Source organism: Bos taurus, chromosome X, assembly GCF_002263795.3.
Source record: "Bos taurus isolate L1 Dominette 01449 registration number 42190680 breed Hereford chromosome X, ARS-UCD2.0, whole genome shotgun sequence".
Lineage (NCBI taxonomy): Eukaryota > Metazoa > Chordata > Mammalia > Artiodactyla > Bovidae > Bos > Bos taurus.
Genome location: NC_037357.1, coordinates 65230723 through 65254774, shown reverse-complemented (window position 1 = coordinate 65254774; position 24052 = coordinate 65230723). Strand labels below are relative to the sequence as shown.

At 36.3% G+C, this 24052-nt stretch overlaps 1 protein-coding gene across 1 annotated transcript in view; it reads left to right on the top strand.

Moving 5' to 3' along the window:
* The window catches only part of DACH2 (dachshund family transcription factor 2), a 311949-nt gene that overhangs the window by 239209 nt on the left and 48688 nt on the right, over nt 1–24052 (top strand). The window contains exons 7-8 of the mRNA XM_059883831.1: nt 9342–9415; nt 15342–15348. Coding sequence (XP_059739814.1) covers nt 9342–9415; nt 15342–15348 — 81 coding nt within the window. The remainder of the gene's footprint in view (nt 1–9341; nt 9416–15341; nt 15349–24052) is intronic.

Sequence of the window (24052 nt, the reverse complement as noted above, 5' to 3'; positions counted from 1 at the left end):
GAGAATCCCAGTGACAGAGGAGCCTGGTAGGTTGCTGTCTCTGGTATCACACTGAGTTGGACACGACTGAAGTGACTTACAGCAGCAGCAGCAGAGGCCATCTACATTCCTTAGTTCACATCCCCCTTCATCCATCTTCAAAGTCAGTAATGGTGGGTTTGGATCTTCTTATGTTTTATCTCTCTGACCCACTCTTCTTCCTTTTTAGTTATTCATGCAGTTACCCTAGGTCTATCCTAATAACCAAGAATATCTCCTGATCTCATGTCCTTAAGCTTTATCACATCTACAAATTCCCTTTTGCCTTGTAAGGTAATGTGTTCACAAGTTTTAGGAATTAGGATCTGGGCATCTGTGGAGTAGGGTCATTATTCTGCCTTTCACAGAGAGAGAAAAAAAGATTCTTATTTTGAAGACATGATAAAAATGGACAACCATGCCCTAACATTAGATTGGACATCTAAAAAACAAAGACAAGTTATACCACAGTGTGAAGGTATCTATAAAATATAGAAATAGAAAATGAAAAAATTGAAGTAGCTGTTTTTTTTTCTTCAATCTTTTGAGTCCATTTTTGTTATATGCAAAATTAAGTAGTAAAAAGTGATAGTAACAGACAATCAATGTTTCCTTTTTTTTTTTTTTTTTAAAGAAAATCCACTATGAGGAAATCATTAGAAACAGTGTATAATGATTTCTGAAAAGTATGTTAACAGTGCTTGAGCTTTGAAATAAGAACTTGACAAATGTGTAAATCTGATGTTAACCTGCATTTGAAAGGGGGAGAGATTGCCATTCTTTTTATTGTGTGCCAAGATTTGTGCATTTCCACTGTTAATATTTGGTCTGATTTCAAAACTGATGAATAATACTTGCTATGGAAACAAATTTGCTAAAGTATTTTTATTTATTTTTTTTTTTTATGTCTTAATTTTATTTTATTTTTAAACTTTACATAATTGTATTAGTTTTGCCAAATATCAAAATGAATCCACCACAGGTATACATGTGTTCCCCATCCTGACCCCTCCTCCCTCCTCCCTCCCCATACCCTCCCTCTGGGTCGTCCCAGTGCACTAGCCCCAAGCATCCAGTATCGTGCATCGAACCTGGACTGGCAACTCGTTTCTTACATGATATTTTACATGTTACAATGTCATTCTCCCAAATCTTCCCACCCTCTCCCTCTCCCACAGAGTCCATAAGACTGTTCTATACATCAGTGTCTCTTTTGCTGTCTCGTACACAGGGTTATTGTTACCATCTTTCTAAATTCCATATATATGCGTTAGAATACTGTATTTATGTTTTTCCTTCTGGCTTACTTCACTCTGTATAATAGGCTCCAGTTTCATCCACCTCATTAGAACTGATTCAAATGTATTCTTTTTAATGGCTGAGTAATACTCCATTGTGTATATGTACCACAGCTTGCTTATCCATTCATCTGCTGATGGACATCTAGGTTGCTTCCATGTCTTGGCTATTATAAACAGTGCTGCGATGAACATTGGGGTACACGTGTCTCTTTCCCTTCTGGTTTCCTCAGTGTGTATGCCCAGCAGTGGGATTGCTGGGTCATAAGGCAGTTCTATTTCCAGTTTTTTAAGGAATCTCCACACTGTTCTCCATAGTGGCTGTACTAGTTTGCATTCCCACCAACAGTGTAAGAGGGTTCCCTTTTCTCCACACCCTCTCCAGCATTTATTGTTTGTAGACTTTTGGATCGCAGCCATTCTGACTGGTGTGAAATGGTACCTCATAGTGGTTTTGATTTGCATTTCTCTGATAATGAGTGATGTTGAGCATCTTTTCATGTGTTTGTTAGCCATCTGTATGTCTTTTTTGGAGAAATGTCTATTTAGTTCTTTGGCCCATTTTTTGATTGGGTCGTTTATTTTTCTGGAGTTGAGCTGTAGGAGTTGCTTGTATATTTTTGAGATTAGTTGTTTGTCGGTTGCTTCATTTGCTATTATTTTCTCCCATTCTGAAGGCTGTCTTTTCACCTTGCTAATAGTTTCCTTTGATGTGCAGAAGCTTTTAAAGTATTTTTAAAAGGATATCTTTGTGTTTCTTATAATGGTCATATTTAATTTATTGAAAAATTTTTATGTGCCTTAAAAAAAAAAAAAAACCTTTGCTTGCATCTGTAAAACATATTTTAAATTATTTTAAAGTATTGATGTTCACAGAAACTCCTTATTTTGTTTGAAATTTTATTCCTTGTTATTGTTTCTGAATGTAATTTGGACTATATGACATCTGTTATAGTTATTTCAAAAACTTATGAATACTATATTTGAGATGGTGGCACTTTATAAGGAGGGGCTATTTACATTTAGTTAAAGGCAGAATGTATTATGATTAGCACAATCACTGATTTATCTTTGAAACTTACTGTTTCACCTTACATAGAACAGTTTTAGTAAATTCCAGCATTTACTTATCAGAGTGCCATCAATCCAGAAAGATCCCAGCCCCATATAAAAAACATATTTAACTGTTGAATATTAGTAAGTGGCTCTTGCTTTCTACAATGCTGTGATCTAAGTACATGTTCCTTTATCTGCAGTTTTACTTTCCATGTTTCAGTTAACCAAAGTAAATCACAGTCTGAAAATATTAAATGAATAATCCCAGAAATAAACAATTGATAAGTTTTAAATTGCATGCCATTTTGAGTGTCATGATGAAAACTTGTGCCACCCTACTCCACTACGATCAGGATTCCCAGCCATCAACATTTTCTGCTCCTGATATCCAGCCATCCACATAGTCATGGCTGGATGATCCAAGATCAATCGAAGCAGATAATCCCCCTGATATATTATAAGAAGGTCAATAGTAGCCTAATACTATGTCACAATGCTTATGTCATTCACCTCATTTCATCTCATCGTCTAGGCATTTTGTCATCTCACATAATTACAAGAATTGTGAGTACAGTACAATAAGATATTTTGAGAGACAGAGACCATATTCACATAACTTTTATTATACTGTATGATTATAATTGTTGTATTTTATTATTAATTGTTGTTATTAATCCATCCCTGTACCTAATTTGCAAGTTACACTTTATCATAGGTATGTATGTATAGGAAAAAATAGTATATATGGGGTTTGGTTCTATCTCTGGTTTCAGGCATTCACTGGGAATGTTGAAATGTATTTCCCACAGATAAGGGGGCTACTGTATCTAGCATTTATGTATCTAGCATTTATGACCAACTTATTGCTATATATTGTTATAAGTGCTTGAAAGGATTGTCTCATTAAATATTCACATGAAATTTCTCATTTACACTTGAGAAAACTGAGGCACAGAGAAGTAAAATTTCTTACCAAAGTCACATGCAAGAACAACTAGGTTTCATATCTAAGTCAGTGAACACACTCTTATTCACTATGTCTTAGTCATTCCTTGTATATCAAGACACTGTACCAAATCATTAAGTTTAGGTGTTAATTCAATTAAGGAGCATGGCTTTGCAATTTAATAAGTACTAAGATAAGAGGAATATGTGAGCCAACTTATTGTAGGAAAAATAAATCTGGTCTTTGAATCAGAAACCCTGGGTTCTAGTCTCACATTCTTCTCCAGCACCACATCAATTCTCAGTAATGCATTATTCAAAAGCATCAGTTCTTTAGCACTCAGCCTTTATGATTCAACACACATCTGTATATGACTACTGGAAAAAAAAAAACCAAAAACATAGCTTTGACTATATGTACCTTTGTCAGCAAACTGATGTCTCTTCTTTTTAAAACACCATCTAGGTTTGTCATAGATTTCCTTCCAAGGAGCAAGTGTCTTTTAATTTCACGGCTGCAGTCACTATTCACAGTGATTTTGGAGCCCAAGAAAATAAAATCTGTCACTGCTTCTGCTTTTTCCCCTCCTTAACATTCTTTCCTCAGAACTCTTCTTTCTCTAAATAATTTCTCTTTTAAATACCCTATCCATGTCTGTGGCTTTAACTTTCAGATCAAAGAAGTGACTCATGTTATATCATTCTCTGCTAAAATTCTCCAAGGTTTCACAGTTGTTTCCTATAATAAATATTTTCCTGATCCTAGCGTTCAAATTTTTAAGCACAGTAGCCTCCTGAAAAGGGTTTGTTACCTGGCTCTTAATAAATAAATAAATAACAGTGTTGACTTGGAGACTTTGCCAAATTTTGTGATATAAATTCTTTTACTGTTGTCAGTTTCAAGCTAACAACAGGATGTCACTGAAAGCAGACATGAAAAGAGATGCTAATAGTCTCCTCTGACAAACTAGTGTGAACCATCTCCAATACATCACTGTCTTTACCATGTCCTCAAACTTTATGTCCAGCTTTATATTCTCTTTCTGCACTGAATTAGATTAAACTACTATTTGCTGAGTGTGCACCACACATTTCTACCTGTATCTTCATAAACTGCTATGTTCATGTTATTGACTGAATTTGGAAAAACCTCACACTCCACCTTTAGCTAACTGAATCCTAATCAGCTTTTCTTTTCTTTTTATAATTTAAATTTCTTTATTTTAATTAGAGGCTAATTACTTTACAATATTGTATTGGTTTTGCCATACATCAACGTGAATCTTCCACGGGTGTACATGTGTTTCCAATCCTGAACCCCCCTCCCACCTCCCTCCCCATACCATACCTCTGGGTCATCCCAGTGCACCAGCCCCAAGCTTCCTGTATCCTGCATCTAACCAGGACTGGCGATTTATTTCTTATATGATATTATACATGTTTCAATGCCATTCTCCCAAATCATCCCCACTCCCTCTCCCACAGAGTCCAAAAGACTGTTCTATACATCTGTGTTTCTTTGGTCTCTTGCATACAGGGTTATTGTTACCATCTTTCTAAACTCCATATATATGTGTTAGTATACTGTATTGGTGTTTTTCTTTCTGGCTTACTTCACTCTGTATAATAGGCTCCAGTTTCAACAATTTCATTAGAACTGATTCAAATGTATTCTTTTTAATGGCTGAGTAATACTTCATTGTGTATATGTACCACAGCTTTCTTATCCATTCATCTGCTGATGGACATCTAGGTTGTTTCCATGTCTTTGCTGTTGTAAACAGTGATGCAATGAACATTGGGGTACACGTGTCTCTTTCAATTCTGGTTTCCTCAGTGTGTATGCCCAGCAGTGGGATTGCTGTGTCATACGACAGTTCTATTTCCAGATTTTTAAGGAATCTCCACACTGTTCTTCACAGTGGCTGTACTAGTTTGCATTCCCACCAACAGTGTAAGAGGGTTCCCTTTTCTCCACACCCTCTCCGGCATTTATTGCTTGTAGACTTTTGGATCGCAGCCATTCTGACTGGCCTGAAATGGTACCTCATAGTGGTTTTGATTTGCATTTCTCTGATAATGAGTGATGTTGAGCATCTTTTCATGTGTTTGTTAGCCATCTGTATGTCTTCTTTGGAGAAATGTCTATTTAGTTCTTTGGCCCATTTTTTTATTGGGTCGTTTATTTTTCTGGAATTAAGCTGCAGTGGTTGCTTGTATATTTTTGAGATTAGTTGTTTGTCTGTTGCTTCATTTTCTATTATTTTCTCCCATTCTGAAGGCTGTCTTTTCACCTTTCTTATAGTTTCTTTTGTTGTGCAGAAGCTTTTAATTTTAACTAGATTCCATTTGTTTATTTTTGCTTTTATTTCCAATATTCTGGTAGGTGGGTCATAGAGGATCCTGCTGTGATTTATGTCGGAGAGTATTTTGCCTATGTTCTCCTCTAAGAGCTTTATAGTTTCTGCTCTTATGTTTAGATCTTTAATTCATTTTGAGTTTATTTTTGTGTATGGTGTTAGAAAGTGTTCTAATCAGTTCCCTAAGTGTTCTCCACCGTCTGGAACACACAGAAATTCACAGAGTAGGGTAGAGTAGAGAGGGGTTAGGGAGGAGACACAGACGACCTGGTGGAGAAAAAGGAGAGTCCAAAGGGAGAGAGAGCAGTCAAGCCAGTAATTTCGATCCCTAGTGAAAAATGGGTACTGAAGATTGGGTTCTTAAAGGTACAAAATTGGTAACAAATACATAAAAGAAAAAATTAAAAATCTAGAGTAGAGTTTGGAATTTCAAAAATACAATATTAAAGAAAAGAAGAAGGAAAAGAAAGAGAGAGAGGAAAAAAAAAAAAACAAAGTCACAAAAATTATAAAGAAAATATAGGTGTAAAATTGATAACAAATACCAAAAAGCAAAAGTTAAAAATCTAGAGTAGAGTTTGGAATTTCAAAAATACAATGTTTAAAAAAAAAGAAGAAAAAGAAAGAGGGAAAAAAAAAAAACAAAAAAAAACAAAAACAAACAAAGTCGCAAAAATGAATTAAAAGAAATGAGTACAATCTCAGAGACCTCCAGGACAATATTAAACGCTACAACATTCGAATCATAGGGGTCCCAGAAGAAGAAGACAAAAAGAAAGACCATGAGAAAATACTTGAGGAGATAATAGTTGAAAACTTCCCTAAAATGGGGAAGGAAATAATCACTCAAGTCTAAGAAACCCAGAGAGTCCCAAACAGGATAAATCCAAGGCAAAACACCCCAAGACATATATTAATCAAGTTAACAAACATCAAACACAAAGAACAAATATTAAAAGCAGCAAGGGAAAAACAAGAAATAACACACAAGGGAATTCCCATAAGGATAACAGCTGATCTTTCAATAGAAACTCTTCAAGCCAGGAGGGAACGGCAAGACATACTTAAAGTGATGAAAGAAAATAACCTACAGCCCAGATTATTGTACCCAGCAAGGATCTCATATAGAACAGTCTTATGGACTCTGTGGGAGAGGGAGAGGGTGGGAAGATTTGGGAGAGTGACATTGAAACATGTAGAATATCATGTAAGAAACGAGTTGCCAGTCCAGGTTCGATGTGCGATACTGGATGCTTGGGGCTGGTGCACTGGGACGACCCAGAGGGATAGTGTGGGGAGGGAGGAGGGAGGAGGGTTCAGGATGGGGAACAAATGTATGCCTGTGGCGGATTCATTTTGATATTTGGCAAAACTAATACAATTATGTAAAGTTTAAAAATAAAATAAAATTTAAAAAATAAATAAATAAAAAAATAAAAAAAATAAAGTGTCAGATGCAAGAACAAAAACAAACAAAAAAAAATATGAAGGAGAAATCAAAAGCTTTACAGACAAGCAAAAGCTGAGAGAATTCAGCACCACCAAACCAGCTCTCCAACAAATACTAAAGGATATTCTCTTGACAGGAAACACAAAAACAGTGTATAAATTCGAACCCCAAACAATAAAGTAAATGGCAACAGGATCATACTTATCAGTAATTACCTTAAACGTAAATGGGTTGAATGCCCCAAACAAAAGACAAAGACTGGCTGAATGGATACAAAAACAAGACCCCTACATATGTTGTCTACAAGAGACCCACCTCAAAACAGGGGACACATACAGACTGAAAGTGAAGGGCTGGAAAAAGATTTTCCATGCAAATAGGACCAAAAGAAAGAAGGAGTAGCAATACTCATATCAGATAAAATAGACTTTAAAACAAAGGCTGTGAAAAGAGACAAAAACGGTCACTACATAATGATCAAAGGATCAATCCAAAAAGAAGATATAACAATTATAAATATATATGCACCCAACACGGGAGCACTGCAATATGTAAGACAAAAGCTAACAAGTATGAAAGGAGAAATTAGCAATAACACAATAACAGTGGGAGACTTTAATACCCCACTCACACCTATGGATAGCCACAGTCATCAAGACAGTATGGTACTGGCACAAAGACAGAAATATAGATCAATGGAACAAAATAGAAAGCCCAGAGATAAATCCAGGCACATATGGACACCTTATCTTTGACAAAGGAGGCAAGAATATACAATGGATTAAAGACAATCTCTTTAACAAGTGGTGCTGGGAAATCTGGTCAACCACCTGTAAAAGAATGAAACTGGAACACTTTCTAACACCATACACAAAAATAAACTCAAAAAGGATTAAAGATCTAAACATAAGACCAGAAACTATAAAACTCCTTGAGGAGAACATAGGCAAGACACACTCCGACATACATCACAGCAGGATCCTCTATGACCCACCTCCCAGAATATTGGAAATAAAAGCAAAAATAAATAAATGGGACCTAATTAAACTTAAAAGCTTCTGCACAACAAAGGAAACTATTAGCAAGGTGAAAAGACAGCCTTCAGAATGGGAGAAAATAATAGTAAATGAAGCAACTGTAAACAACTAATCTCAAAAATATACAAGCAACTCCTACAGATCAACTCCAGAAAAATAAATGACCCAATCAAAAAATGGGCCAAAGAACTAAATAGACATTTCTCCAAAGAAGACATACAGAAGGCTAACAAACACATGAAAAGATGCTCAACATCACTCATTATCAGAGAAATGCAAATCAAAACCACTGTGAGGTACCATTTCACGCCAGTCAGAATGGCTGCGATCCAAAAGTCTACAAGCAATAAATGCTGGAGAGGGTGTGGAGAAAAGGGAACCCTCTTACACTGTTGGTGGGAATGCAAACTAGGACAGCCACTATGGAGAACAGTGTGGAGATTCCATTAAAAACTGGAAATAGAACTGCCTTATGATCCAGCAATCCCAGTGCTGGGCATACATACTGAGGAAACCAGAAGGGAAAGAGACATGTTCATCACAGCACTGTTTATAATAGCCAGGACATGGAAGCAACTTAGATGTCAATCAGCAGATGAATGGATATGAAAGCTGTGGTACATATACACAATGGAGTATTACTCAGCCATTAAAAATAATTAATTTGAATCAGTTCTAATGAAATGGATGAAACTGGAGCCTATTATACAGAGTGAAGTAAGCCAGAAAGAAAAACACCAATACAGTAAACTGACACATATATATGGAATTTATTAAGATGGTAACAATAACCCTGTATACGAGACAGCAAAAGAGACACTGATGTATAGAACAGTCTTATGGACTCTGTGGGAGAGGGAGAGGGTGGGAAGATTTGTAAGAATGGCTTTGAAACATGTATATTATCATGTATGAAACAAGTCGCCAGTCCAGGTTTGATGCACAATACTGGATGCTTGGGGCTGGTGCACTGGGACGACCCAGAGGTATGGTATGAGGAGGGAGGAGAGAGGAGGGTTCAGGATGGGGAACACATGTATACCTGTGGCGGATTCATTTTGATATTTGGCAAAACCAATACAATATTGTAAAGTTTAAAAATAAAATAAAATTAAGGAAAAAAAGGGGGGGGGGAAGAAAGTGTTCTAGGTTCATTCTTTTAAAAGTGGTTGACCAGTTTTCCCAGCATCACTTGTTAAAGAGATTGTCTTTTCTCCATTGTATATTCTTGCCTCCTTTGTCAAAAATAAGGTGTCCATAGGTGCATGGATTTATCTCTGGGCTTTCTATTTTGTTCCATTGATCTATATTTCTGTCTTTGTGCCAGTATCATACTGTCTTGATGACTGTGGCTTTGTAGTAGAGCCTGAAGTCAGGCGGGTTGATTCCTCCTGTTCCATTCTTCTTTCTCAAGATTGCTTTGGTTATTTGAAGTTTTTGTATTTCCATACAAATTGTGAAATTATTTGTTCTAGCTCTGTGAAAAATACCATTGGTAGCTTGATAGGGATTGCATTGAATCTATAGATTGCTTTGGGTAGTATACTCATTTTCACTATATTGATTCTTCCAATCCATGAGCACAGTATATTTCTACATCTATTCGTGTCCTCTTTGATTTCTTTCACCAGTGTTTTATAGTTTTCTATATATAGGTCTTTAGTTTCTTTAGTTAGATATATCCCTAAGTATTTTATTCTTTTCATTGCAATGGTGAATGGAATTGTTTCCTTAATTTCTCTTTCTATTTTCTCATTATTAGTGTATAGGAATGCAACAGATTTCTGTGTGTTGATTTTATATCCTGCAACTTTACTATATTCATTGATTAGTTCTAGTAATTTTCTGATGGAGTCTTTTGGGTTTTCTATGTAGAGGATCATGTCATCTGCAAACAGTGAGAGTTTTACTTCTTCCTTTCCAATTTGGATTGCTTTTATTTCTTTTTCTGCTCTGATTGCTGTGGCCAAAACTATGTTGAATAGTCGTGGTGAGAGTGGGCACCCTTGTATTGTTCCTGACTTTAGGGGAAATGCTTTCAATTTTTCACCATTGAGGTTAATGTTTGCTGTGGGTTTGTCATATATAGCTTTTATTATGTTGAGGTCTGTTCCTTCTATTCCTGCTTTCTGGAGAGTTTTTATCATAAATGGATGTTGAATTTTGTCAAAGGCTTTCTCTGCATCTATTGAGATAATCATATGGCTTTTATTTTTCAATTTGTTAATGTGATGTATTACATTGATTGATTTGTGGATATTGAAGAATCCTTGCATCCCTGGGATAAAGCCCACTTGGTCATGGTGTATGATCTTTTTAATGTGTTGTCAGATTCTGATTGCTAGAATTTTGTTAAGGTTTTTTGCATCTGTGTTCATCAGTGACATTGGCCAGTAGTTTTCTTTTTTTGTGGGATCTTTGTCAGGTTTTGGTATTAGGGTGATGGTGGCCTCATAGAATGAGTTTGGAAGTTTACCTTCCTCTGCAATTTTCTGGAAGAGTTTGAGTAGGATAGATGTTAGCTCTTCTCTAAATGTTTGGTAGAATTCAGCTGTGAAGCGATCTGGCCCTGGGCTTTTGTTTGCTGAAAGATTTTTGATTACAGTTTCAATTTCTGTGCTTTGTGATGGGTCTGTTAAGATTTTCTGTTTCTTCCTGGTTCAGTTTGGAAAGCTGTATTTTTCTAAGAATTTTTCCATTTCTTCCATGTTGCCCATTTTATTGGTATATAATTGCTGATAGTAGTCTCTTATGATCCTTTGTATTTGTGTGTTGTCTGTTGTGATCTCTCCATTTTCATTTCTAATTTTATTGATTTGATTTTTCTCCCTTTGTTTCTAATCAACTTTTAAATGTCCAGTTCCTTTAAGATTTTTCTGATATCCACACTAACTTACTCTATGTTGTATTCTTTTGTGAGTTGCTTTTATGAATTCCAAACCTATCTCTTTTCATAATCAAGGTTCTTTGTATCTTTTTAATGCTTTCATTATATTTTTAATATCTTGATTGTTTCTTCTTTTTACATTCCCTTTCTTTTTAATTAATTTATTTTAATTGGAGGATAATTACTTTACAATATTGTGATGGTTTTTGACATACATCATCTTGAGTCCAGGGATTTGTTTTTCCTCCCAGAAGTACTCAGACTAGTTTTGCTTATATCCTCAATACCTACAGTTGAAACAAATTGATAGCTGATGGACAAACCACTCACTTGCAGCTAATCAATATTGTTTGATGTATTTTAGTGATGCATTTAAACTCTCTTCTTCCGCATTTTGTAAAGTGACAGGAACAAGTTTCCCTGAAACAGATCACCATACCAAAAAATCTGGTTGTTTAACTTTGTGTAGACTTGACATATCTAATTATCATTGCAGTAAACAATTGTCTTTAATAAATAAACATTAGAGATTTAACAGACCACCGAATTTTGCTTTTGTAAGAAAATTAATACCACCAAATACTTGTGTTTTAACTACTTTTGGGCTGCAAAAGATTTGAATGAGGGTAAATTCATTGGCTAGAACCTCTGAAGCAATATTTATTTCCTATAATGATAATTTGTATTTTACTTATAAGTGAAGACGAACTAAAGAGCCTCTTGTTGAAAGTGAAAGAGGAGAGTGAAAAGCTGGCTTAAAACGCAACACTAGATAAACGAAAATCATGGCATCCAGCCCCATCACTTTTTGGCAAATAGATGGGGAAACAATGGAAACAGTGACAGACTTTATTTTCTTGGGCTCCAAGATCACTGCAGATGGTGACTGCGACCATGAAACTAAAAGACACCTCTTCTTTGGAAGAAAAGCTGTGACAAAACTAGATACCATATTAAAAAGCAGAGACATTGTTTTGCTGACAAAAGTCCATCTAGTCAAGCTATGGTTTTTCCAGTAGTCATGCATGGATATGAGAGTTGGACCATAAAGAAGACTGAGCACCAAATAATTGATGCTTTTGTACTTTGGTGTTGGAGAAGACTCTTGAGAGTCCCTTGGACTGCAAGGAGATCAAACCTGTCAATACTAAAGGAAATCAGTCCTGAATATTCGTTAGAAGGACTGATGGTGAAGCTGAAAATTCAATACTTTGGTCACCTGGTGTGAAGAGCAGACTCATTTGAAAAGACCCTGATGCTGGGAAAGATTGAAGACAGGAGGAGAAGTGTACAACAAAGGGTAAGATGGTTGGATGGCATCACTGACCTGATGGACATGAGTTTGAGCAAGCTGCAGGAGTTGGTGATGGATAGGGAAGCCTGGCGTGCTGCAGTCCATGGGGTCGCAAAGAATTGTATACAACTGAGTGACTGAACTGAAGTGAACTGACTTTATACCTTTATTTAAACATGTATTTCTCTCCTTCCTCCATAGTTTAAGCAAAGTATCACAGAGAAAGATATGTCCTTTAAGTATCCAAATGATATTTTTTCTAGAAAGCATCAAATTGGAGGCCACCTGCCAGAAGTGTGGGTGAGTAGTTACTCTGAGAATCTATGGGCATAATTAGAGTATAGTCTCTTACAAATTTCTCCTCCAATTCCTATTAACTAAATTATAACTGATGTCAACTCTTAATTTGCCTTTTTCTATTATTTGCCACTTTGTGAAATCTCTATCACAAATTTATATCTCAGGCTAACTCAAGTGGCCTAGGCTATATTTATCTATATTTAATATATTAAATGATTGACAAATTCAAAGTGTTTAATATATGGGCTATACTCAAAGAACTTGGTGAGAAAATTGGAGAACAGAAAGAGTATGCAATTTGGCCACTTTGACACAGCTAGTAAGCATTACACCAAAATCTGAACACAGGTTTGCATTTTCTTTGCCCTATAACACATTGACTGACCACCTTCACAAAATATCTTCTGGAAACAGCCTGCTGTTTTTTCATGTTAAAAAAGGGTTCCTCCATTAGAGACTTCTAGATGAAATGGTAGGAAGAACCAGTGGGATCCAGTTGTAGATCAGGTGTTTTCAGGATAAAGTGTTATATTTTATTTTACAGGTCTTAGAGTAGTGCGATGAAAACACTGTTTTGAAAGGTAAATCTATTGTCCTTTTGCAGGATGGATTAGAAAACGGGAAAATTAAGTCTCTTCTGCTCAGAAAATTGAGATTTTGGAACATGTTGTAGTTTAAGCAAAGCAATTAGGAAGGAAAGTTAACTTAAAACCATATAACATATTTCATAATCAAATGAATTATCCCCTGTATTAGATTTTTCCTTTCTTTGCCATCTTCTGTTTGTATAGGTAATTAAGAATTGGTTCTATTTTTGATATAATATGTCATAACAAATATTTTTCCTGTATGGTGGTATATGGAATAGTATTTCTAACAAACAAATCATTCACAGCTTTAAGCCAAACTTAAACATGAATTCTCTCATCACATTTGATATTTCTGAAATGATTAATGGATTTTTTTTTGAAAACCAATAAATTATCAATATAAAAAATAAAGAGAAAGATTGAGTGTTTGACAAAAATTCATGATTAGTAATGTCTGGGGAGATTGGTTCAAGATGGTAGAATAGGAAGACAAGCACTCACCTCCTCCTGTGAGAGCAATGGAATTACAACTAACCATTGAATAACTGTCGACAGGAGGACACTGGATCCTACAAAAAAAAAAAAAAAAAAACACTCCTACAAGAGAAGTCACAATGAGATAATAGGAGAGGCACAATAATGACAAAATAATATCCCATACCCACTGTGTGGGTAACTCACAAACTGTAGAACAATAATACCATTCTCCCACTGTTGTAAAGGTTCTCAAACCCGTGTCAGGCTTCTCAGTCTGTGGATCCAGCAAAGGGACTAAGAATACCCAGGGGATCTAACTTTGAAGGCCAGTGAGATTTGATTGCAGGACTTCCACAGAACCAGGGGAAAGAGACTTCACTCTTGGAGGGCACACAAAAAATCTTGTGCACACCAGGACCCAGGGGAAAGAAGCAGGGACCCTACAGGAGATTGAATCAGACTAATTTCCTAACCTTGGAAGGTCCCCTGCAGAGGTGTGTGTCTGCAGTGGCTACTACAGAGACACTGGCAGCAGCAGTCCTAGGAAGCGCCTGTTGGTGTGAGCCCTTCTGGAGGTCATCACCATTAGCCCTACCATAGAGACTGTAGACTCCAGGGCTGGGTCACTTCAGGTCTAATAGGGAGGGAATACAGCCCCACCAATCAGCAGACAAGTGGATTAAAATTTCATTGAGCCCTGCCCACCAGTGTGTTTGTGATAAGTTGCTTCAGTTGTGTCTGACTCTTTGTGACACTATGGACTGTAGCCCACCAGGTTCTTCTGTCCATGGGATTCTCCAGACAAGAATGCTTGAGTGCATTGTCATGCCCTCCTCTAAGGGATTTTCCTGACCCAGGAATCGACCAATGTCTCATATATCCTGCATTGGCAGGCAGATTCTTTACCACTGGCCCACCCAGAGCAAGACATAGGTCTACCCACCAACAGACCCTACCATCAACAAGCTTGTATAAGCCTCTTAGATAGCTTCAGCCACCAGAGGGCCAACAGCAGAAGCAAGAACCAAAATCTTGCAGCCTCCAGGACAAAAACCATAATCACAGAAAGTTAATCAAAATGAAAAGGCAGAGGACTGTCTCCCAAATGAAGGAATAAGACAAAAACCCAGGAAAACAACTTACTGAATTGGACTTAGGCAACCAATCAGAAAAAAGTATTCAGAATAATGATAGCGAAGATGATAGAAAAAGATGAGCCAGAAAAAAGAATGGAGGTGAAGATTGAGACTATGAAAGAAGGATTTAACAAAGACTTAGAACAACTCAAGAATCACTATTAATATCTACTTTTAAAAGTAATTGTACTTACATTTCCCTTTTAACTCTGTAAGTTTTTCAAATTTGTTCTAGGTAAAGCACTGAGGTTGTGCTAGTGGTAAAGAATCCGTCTGCCAATGCAGGAGACATAAGAGACGTGGGTTTGATCCCTGAGTCGAGAAGATCCCCTGGAGGAGTACATGACAACCCACTCCAGTATTCTTGCCTGGAGAATCCCCATGAACTGAAGAGTGGAGCCTGGCTAACTACAGTCCATGGAGTTGAAAAGAGTCAGACACAACTGAAGCGACTTAGCAAAACACTGAAAACTGTCAGTTGTGCTTAAATTAGCATCCACGTCTTTCTGTCTCTATGTGAAAGAAAACTTCAATAGAGTCTAGAGAGTTTTCTTGAAATTATTTGAAAATAATTGATCTTGGAGAGGGTTCAGTAGCCTTATGATAAAGTTAATTTAAATGATAAATCTATATCATTAAAAAGATTATTTTGCATATATTCCAACTAATTTCTTGAAAAATGCCAAGATATGTATATCATATCTCATTTGCTATAGCTTGGAGTGTTATAACATGACTTTATGATTTTTTAAAAATCCTAAAACATATATATGTAAGTATATAGTCATATAGAAATCAAGGACATAGACCTTCTCATATTCTTGGCAGTATCACAGTAGGTTAAGGTAAAGTAATTTCACCTGAAGGGTCACATTTAGCATTTTAATGACAGGATACTATTATGAATTCTGACACCACAAATAATACCAGAAGCTCTATTAGATTCTTCTGGTATACCAGTAGTAGAAGACTGTAATTACAATGACCCTTTATGCTACCCTCATTTTATATGGGGAATATTCAGTGAACTCACCATTAATTTTGGAGTACACATACACAAACAAACAAATACCCATCAGTGACTATATATGAACCACTTTTTATTCAAGCATCAATATGCCCAATATTCATGTGGATGTCTACAATTTCACAGGAAAATTATTGTGGAGTCCAGAGAATCATAAGTTCATCCTGTCAAAGACTTCTCAAATGCCATTCCCTTGGCTTCAGAAACATCTTTTGAAGAATCATGAAGAACTCCTGGCTACTTTAGACTTGATGTAGTTGTACGGAATTCACTTGAATTGCATCAGTTTTGCCCACACGGATCAGCTCATTTTCCCCAACAATTGGCAAACATAAAACAAAATGCTGCATTTTCTTCCTGACCAACTCTCATCACCAAATTGTACCCGGGGATAAAGCATACATTAATTAATCCATCAATTCCTTTACTCAAAAATGGCTAGAGAGTTATTTCATCTGACAGTTTCTATCACTAGCTGATAATAAGGTGACAAGGTCAAACTCTCAAATGTGGCCGAATATCTTACTTTTCAAAGGAAAGTAACATGTTTTGGTTATAATAACCTTAGTCAAGTGGGCCTTAGAAAGCATCACTACGAACAAAGCTAGTGGAGGTGATAGAATTCCAGGGGAGCTATTTCAAATCCTAAAAGATGATGCTGTGAAAGTGCTGCACTCAATATGCCAGCAAATTTGGAAAACTCAGCCGTCGCCACAGGAATGGAAAAGGTCAGTTTTCATTCCAATCCCAAAGAAAGGCAATGCCAAAGAATGCTCAAACTACCGCACAATTGCACTCATCTCACATGCTAGTAAAGTAATGCTCAAAATTCTCAAAGCCAGGCTTCAGCAATATGTGCACCGTGAACTTCCTGATGTTCAAGCTGGTTTTAGAAAAGGCAGAGGAATCAGAGATCAAATTGCCAACATCTGCTGCATCATGGAAAAAGCAAGAGAGTTCCAGAAAACCATCTATGTCTGCTTTATTGACTATGCCAAAGCCTTTGACTGTGTGGATCACAATAAACTGTGGAAAATTCTGAAAGAGATGGGAATACCAGACCACCTGATCTGCCTCTTGAGAAATTTGTATGCAGGTCAGGAAGCAACAGTTAGAACTGGACATGGAACAACAGACTGGTTCCAAATAGGAAAAGGAATACGTCAAGGCTGTATATTGTCACCCTGTTTATTTACCTTATATGCAGAGTACATCATGAGAAACGCTGGACTGGAAGAAGCACAAGCTGCAATCAAGATTGCCGGGAGAAATATCAATAACCTCAGATATGCAGATGACACCACCCTTATGGCAGAAAGTGAAGAGGAACTAAAAAGCCTGTTGATGAAAGTGAAAGTGGAGAGTGAAAAAGTTGGCTTAAAGCTCAACATTCAGAAAACGAAGATCATGGCATCCGGTCCCATCACTTCTTGGGAAATAGATGGGGAAACAGTGGAAACAGTATCAGACTTTATTTTTCTGGGCTCCAAAATGACTGCAGATGGTGACTGCAGCCATGAAATTAAAAGACACTTGCTCCGTGGAAGGAAAGTTATGACCAACCTAGATAGCATATTGAAAAGCAGAGACACTACTTTGCCAACAAATGTCCGTCTAGTAAAGGCTGTGGTTTTTCCTGTGGTCATGTATGGATGTGAGAGTTGGACTGCGAAAAAGGCTGAGCCAAAGAATTGATGCTTTTGAATTGTGGTGTTGGAGAAGACTCTTGAGAGTGCCTTGGACTGCAAGAAGATCCAACTAGTCGATTCTGAAGGACATCAGCCCTGGGATTTCTTTGGAAGGAACGATGCTAAGGCTGAAACTCCAGTACTTTGGCCACCTCATGTGAAGAGTTAACTCATTGGAAAAGACTCTGATGCTGGGAGGGATTGGGGGCACGAGGAGAAGGGGACAACAGAGGATGAGATAGCTGGGTGGCATCACTGACTCGATGGGCTTGAGTCTCAGTGAACTCTGGGAGTTGGTGATGGACAGGGAGGCCTGGCATGCTGCGATTCATGGGGTCGCAAAGAGTCAGATACGACTGAGTGATTGATCTGATCTGAACATGTTTTGGTTATAATAACCATAACCAAATACTGCAGTATTATTTTAGATCTGAAATATGCTAGGGCCCTAATAATAAGAACAACTAAAATATAAATCATTCCTTAATACTATGTTATTTTCAGGCTTCCATGGTAGCTCAGATGGTAAAGAATCCACCTGCAATGCAGGAGACTCCACTTCAATCCCTGGGTCAGGAAGATCCCCTGAAGAAGGGATAGGCTACTCACTCCAGTATTCTTGGGCTTCCCTGGTGGCTCAGATGGTAAAGAATCCACTTGCAATTCGGAGACCAGGGTTGAATCCCTGGATTGGGAAGATCTCTTGAGAAGGGCATGGCAACCCACTTCAGTATTCTTGCCTGGAGAATTCCCATAGACAGAGGAGCCTGGCAGCTTACAGTCCACGGGGTCGAAAGAGTGGACATGAATAAGTGACTAGGCACACACACGTTATTTTCTGTTGACACTTTGGTGCCTGATACAGCATCATACTTCTAGTGGTATACAGAAAATGCTAGTTATGTAGAGAATTTTGTAAAGTGATCACTGAAGATGGCTAATGTTCTCAAACATTAATACCTTAATATGTGACATTAGTACATGTTTACATTGTATATATTAACTAGCTTATTGTTGTAGCAGATTTGGGGGTTTACAGTGACATTTACCAGGTAACAATTTTGGAAAATCAAACAAAAATATTATGGTCTTTTTATTTGAGCATCATTTGAGCTTGCTTAAAACTGAGGTTTATAGTGACATAGTATCCAGGAGTTGAGCTCAGAGTTACTTACAAGTCAACTTGATGATGAGGCTGCTAATGTTGCATTTGCACTTCTTTGGTATGCTGAATTTATTTGCTTATTAAGTTGATTTTTGATGCCTTTCATTTTTTATTGGTCTAAAGTGAGAATGAAAATTATTATATTCCACATTTAACTGCATTATCTGTTACTACTAAACAAAATATACAAAATATTTAAAGATAAACACTTAAAAGGCTTTCTAAATTACAATTCCTTAAAAATGTAAGTTCAAGCTACTATTTAACAAATATCTGAAGTCGATCTACAAATTATGGTTTCCATGAGCAAGAGAAATACTAAAGTTTGTATCATTTTGTTTGCTTTGAAAGAATACCTTGAATTTAATATTGATGCTAGAGTACGAAAGTGCTTAAGTGGGAAGATAATATTAACTCAGCAGTGTCATTCCTTTGATCTTTGTTTAAAGTCTTATAAAACCAAATTTCTATTCGATTGACAACCTTGTCAAGAGTGAATGAAGACTGACATCGTGATATTGAAAATGCTACATTTATAAACTTGAAACCCAAGATTTCTCATGATACTGCTTCTTTTGTGGAAGACTGAATTTTACATTGTTTTTAAATAAGTGTGTATGTTGCTAGGTATAGCTAAACCTGATTAGGTTTCATATGGTGGCTTCTTGAATCCTATTCACCTACATAAACACATAATTTAGGCATGTCCCTATTAGCAAACATGACTGAGAATCTTTGCTGTAAGGAAAACTCAAAACCAAAGCTTCATCATCCTAGCATGTCTTCTTTTTCTGAGTATGACTTTTGAGGTTTGTGAACTGGTTATATATTTTAATATATTGTTATCACAAGGCAAGCGTTATGCTGCATAGTTAAAAGACAACTGGTAAGATTTTAGAATCTGATGTCAGATGGAGATAAGTTGAGATGTGAGTTGAGAAAGCATCTTTAACCTCTCAAAGCCTGTTTCCTCAACTAGTTGGGAAAACAATAGTACCAATATTATGATGTTGTTATGAGGATTAATTGAGATAATAATTGTAAAGTGCTTAGATTACAGTGATATTGCATGGTTTGTCTTGGAAATGAACAGAGATCATTCTGTTATTTTTGAGATTGCATCCAAGTACTGCATTTGAGACACTTTTGTTGACTATGATTTCTACTCCATTTCTTCTAAGGGATTCTTGCCCACAGTAGTAGATATCATGGTCATCTGAGTTAAATTTACCCATTCCAGTCCATTTTAATTCACTGATTCCTAAAATGTTGACATTCACTCTTGCCATCTCCTGTTTGACAACTTCCAATTTGCCTTGATTCATGGACCAAACATTCCAGGTTCCTATGCAATATTACTCTTTACAGCATCAAGCCATGCTTCATGATAATTAACCTCAATAAAGCAATAGACTTGATGTCTCAATATTTTCATGTAATAATTGAATATTCCAGTGAAAGTGTCCAATAGGAATTTGAAAGTACAAATCATTGCTGAATTAGATACTTATTAATACTTTCTATTTCAAAGAAAAACAAAACAAAACAAAACTATAACTTTACCATCTTCATTGGTCTGGATAACTTTAGGAGACAAGAAAGAATCATTAATACTTATGACATATTTAAGAAATTTCAGTATTTTGGCAGACACATAACTGATTTAAAAAAAGACAGCTGGATAAGTAGTTGGTGAAGGTTTTACATTTCATAATAATAAATATATTCTTTTGGATAAACAATTGGGAAACACTAGTAAATTTTGAAGAAGGGAGCTAATTGATAAAAAAAAAGTGATTGTTGAAATGCATAAAAGAGAACAAACTCTTTGCTGAAAAAACAATCATGTGGAAAGAACCCTTTTACCATATACTTTCTGTGGTTCAGTATTTTCATAGATTATATTCCATTTAAAATTAATATAAAACAATTTTTATATTTCCTAGTGTGCTGTACAATATATATTTGTTACCTATTTTTTAATTTTTGATGATATTTATTGAAGTTATGTAGCTGTCTATTTAGCTTTTATTTTATATTTTTCTAGTGTTTTATATAATTATTTAATTTATTTTTTTTTAACTTTACAATATTGTATTGGTTTTGCCATATATCAATATGAATCCACCACAGGTATACACGTGTTCCCCACCCTGAACCCTCCTCCCTCCTCCCTCCCCATACCATCCCTCTGGGTCGTCCCAGTGCACCAGCCCCAAGCATCCAGTATCGTGCATTGAACCTGGTCTGGTGACTCATTTCATATATGATATTATACATGGTCCAATTCCATTTTCCCAAATCATCCCACCCTCTCCCTCTCCCACAGAGTCCAAAAGACTGTTCTATACATCAGTGTCTCTTTTGCTGTCTCGTATACAGGGTTATTGTTAGCATCTTTCTAAATTCCATATATATGTGTTAGTATACTGTATTGGTGTTTTTCTTTCTGGCTTACTTCACTCTGTATAATAGGCTCCAGTTTCATCCACGCATTAGAATGATTCAAATGTATTCTTTTTAATGGCTGAGTAATACTCCATTGTGTATATGTACCATTGCTTTCTTATCCATTCATCTGCTGATGGACATCTAGGTTGCTTCCATGTCCTGGCTATTATAAACAGTGTTGTGATGAACATTGGGGTACATATGTCTCTTTCAGTTCTGATTTCCTCGGTGTGTATGCCCAGCAGTGAGGTTGCTGGGTCATAAGGCAGTTCTATTTCCAGTTTTTTAAGGAATCTCCACACTGTTCTCCATAGTGGCTGTACTAGTTTGCATTCCCACCAACAGTGTAAGAGGGCTCCCTTTTCTCCACACCCTCTCCAGCATTTATTGCTTGTAGACTTTTGGATCGCAGCCATTCTAACTGGCGTGAAGTGGTACCTCGTAGTAGTTTGGATTTGCATTTCTCTGATAATGAGAAATTGCTTTCCATTTTTCTGTTGGTTTATGCTGTACAATAGCATGAATCACTCATAATTTTGCATTGATACAGCCTTTCCCTCATAAGTCTCTCTCCTCTCCCCCCATCCCACCTCTCTAGGTCATCACAGAGCACCAGTCTGGTCTCCCTGTGTTATTTAGCAACTTCCCACTCTGTTACACATGATAGCATATATATGTCAATGCTACTTTCTCAGTTCATCCCACCCTCCCCTTCATCCACTATGTCCAGAAGTCCATTCTCCACTAGGTTCATCAGTACCACTTTTCTAGATTCCATATATATGTGTTAATATCTGATACTTGTTTTTCCCTTTCTGACTTACTTCACTTTGTATAAGAGGCTCTCTCTTCATCTACCTCACTATCACTGACTCAGATTCATTCTTTTTTATGGCTGAGTAACATTCCATTGTATAAATGTACCACAACTTCTTTATCCATTCATCTTTTGATGGACATCTAGTTTGCTTCCATGTTATGACTACTATTAATATTTCTTCAATGAATATTGGGGAACATGTGTCTTTTTAAATTGTGGTTTTCTCAGGGTATATGCCCAGTAGTGGGGTTGCTGGTCATATGGTAGATTTAATACTAGTTTGTTTGTTTGTTTGTTTTTAAAGAATCTCCATTCCATTTTCCATAATGGCTGTATCAATTTACATTCCCACCAATAGTGTAGTGGGGTTTCCTTTTCTCCACATCCTCTCCAGCATTTATTATTTGTAGATATTTGATGATGGCCATTCTGACTGGTGTCAGGTGATATTTCATTGTAGTTTTGATATGCATTTCTTTAATAATGAGTGATGTTGAACATCTTTTCAAATGTTTATTGGCTAATGTATTTATCCTTTAGAGAAATGTCTGTATAGGTTTTCTGGCCATTTTTTTTTTTGCGGGGGGAGGAATTGGGTTCTTTGTTTTTATGATTTTGAGCTATATGAGCTGCTTATATATTTTGGAGATTAATCCTTTGTCAGTTGCTTAATTTGCATTTTTTTCTCCCATTTTGAGGGTTGTCTTTTAATCATGCTTATAGTTTGATGTGTAAAAGCTTTTGACTTTAATTAGGTCCAAATGTTTGTTTTCATTTCCATTACTTTAGGAGGTGGGTCAAAGAGGATATTGCTGTGATTTATGTCAAAGAGTGTTGTCCCTATGTTTTCCTCTAAGAATTTTATAGTGTTTGGCCTTACATTTATGTCTTTATTTCATTTTGAGTTTATTTTTGTGTATGGTGTTAGAAGGTATTCTAATTTCACTGTTTTGTTAAAGCAACTGAAGTTTGATTTGTGACCCAAGATGTGATTTATCCTGGAGAATGTTCCGTATGAACCTGAGAAAAGTGTAATTCTGCTGTTTTTGAATGAAAATTCCTGAAGATATCAATTAGGTCCATCTGGCCTAATGTGTGATTTAAGGCTTGTTCTTAATTTCCTGTCTGGATGATCTGTCCATTGGTTTAAGTATGATTATTGTGTTACTGTGGATTTCCCTTTTTTTTATTGTTAGCATTTGCCTTATGCACTGAGGTGCTCTATGTCGGGTGCATAAATAATTATAATTGTTTTATCTTCTTCTTGGATTGATCCCTTGATCATTATATAGTGTCTTTCCTTGTCTCTTTGTAATAGTCTTTATTTCAAAGTCCATTTGTCTGACATGAGTATTGCTATTCCTGCTTTTTAAAATTTCCATTTGTACAAATATCTTTTTTTCATGCTCTCAATTTCAGGCTTTATGTGTACATAGGTATGGAGTGAGTTTCTTTTAGACAGCATACACACAAATCTTGTTTTTGTATTCATTTGCCCAATCTCTATCTTTTGGTTGGAGCACTTAGTCTATTTACAATAAGGAAATTATTGATATGTATGAATGTTCCAATTGCCATTTTCTGAATTGTTTTGGGTTTGTTTGTGTAGGTCTTTTTTTTTTTTTTTTTTCCTTCTTTTGTTCCCTTCTCATGTGGTTTAAATACAATCTTTAGTGTTGTGTTTGGATTACTTTTCCTATTTGGGATGTATCTATTTTAGTTTTTTGGTTTGCATTTCCCATGAGGTTTTGATAAAGCAGTCTGTATATGTAAATGTTGTTCTAAGTTGTTACTCTCTTAGTGTTGCATGCAATTCCCATTTCCTGCAGTTGTACTCTTCTCATGGTTTATGGTTTTGATATCATATTTGTGTATGAATGACTTCCAACTTTTATTGTATGTTTGTCTTTAACAGTGAGCTTTCCCAATTGTGATGTTCTTATTTCTAGTTGTTGCCCTCTTTTGTTTTTCTTCTTCCCCTGACTACAGTAGCTCCTTTAGCATTTATTCTAAAGCAGGTTTCATGGTGATGAATTCTCTTAGTTTTCTCTTG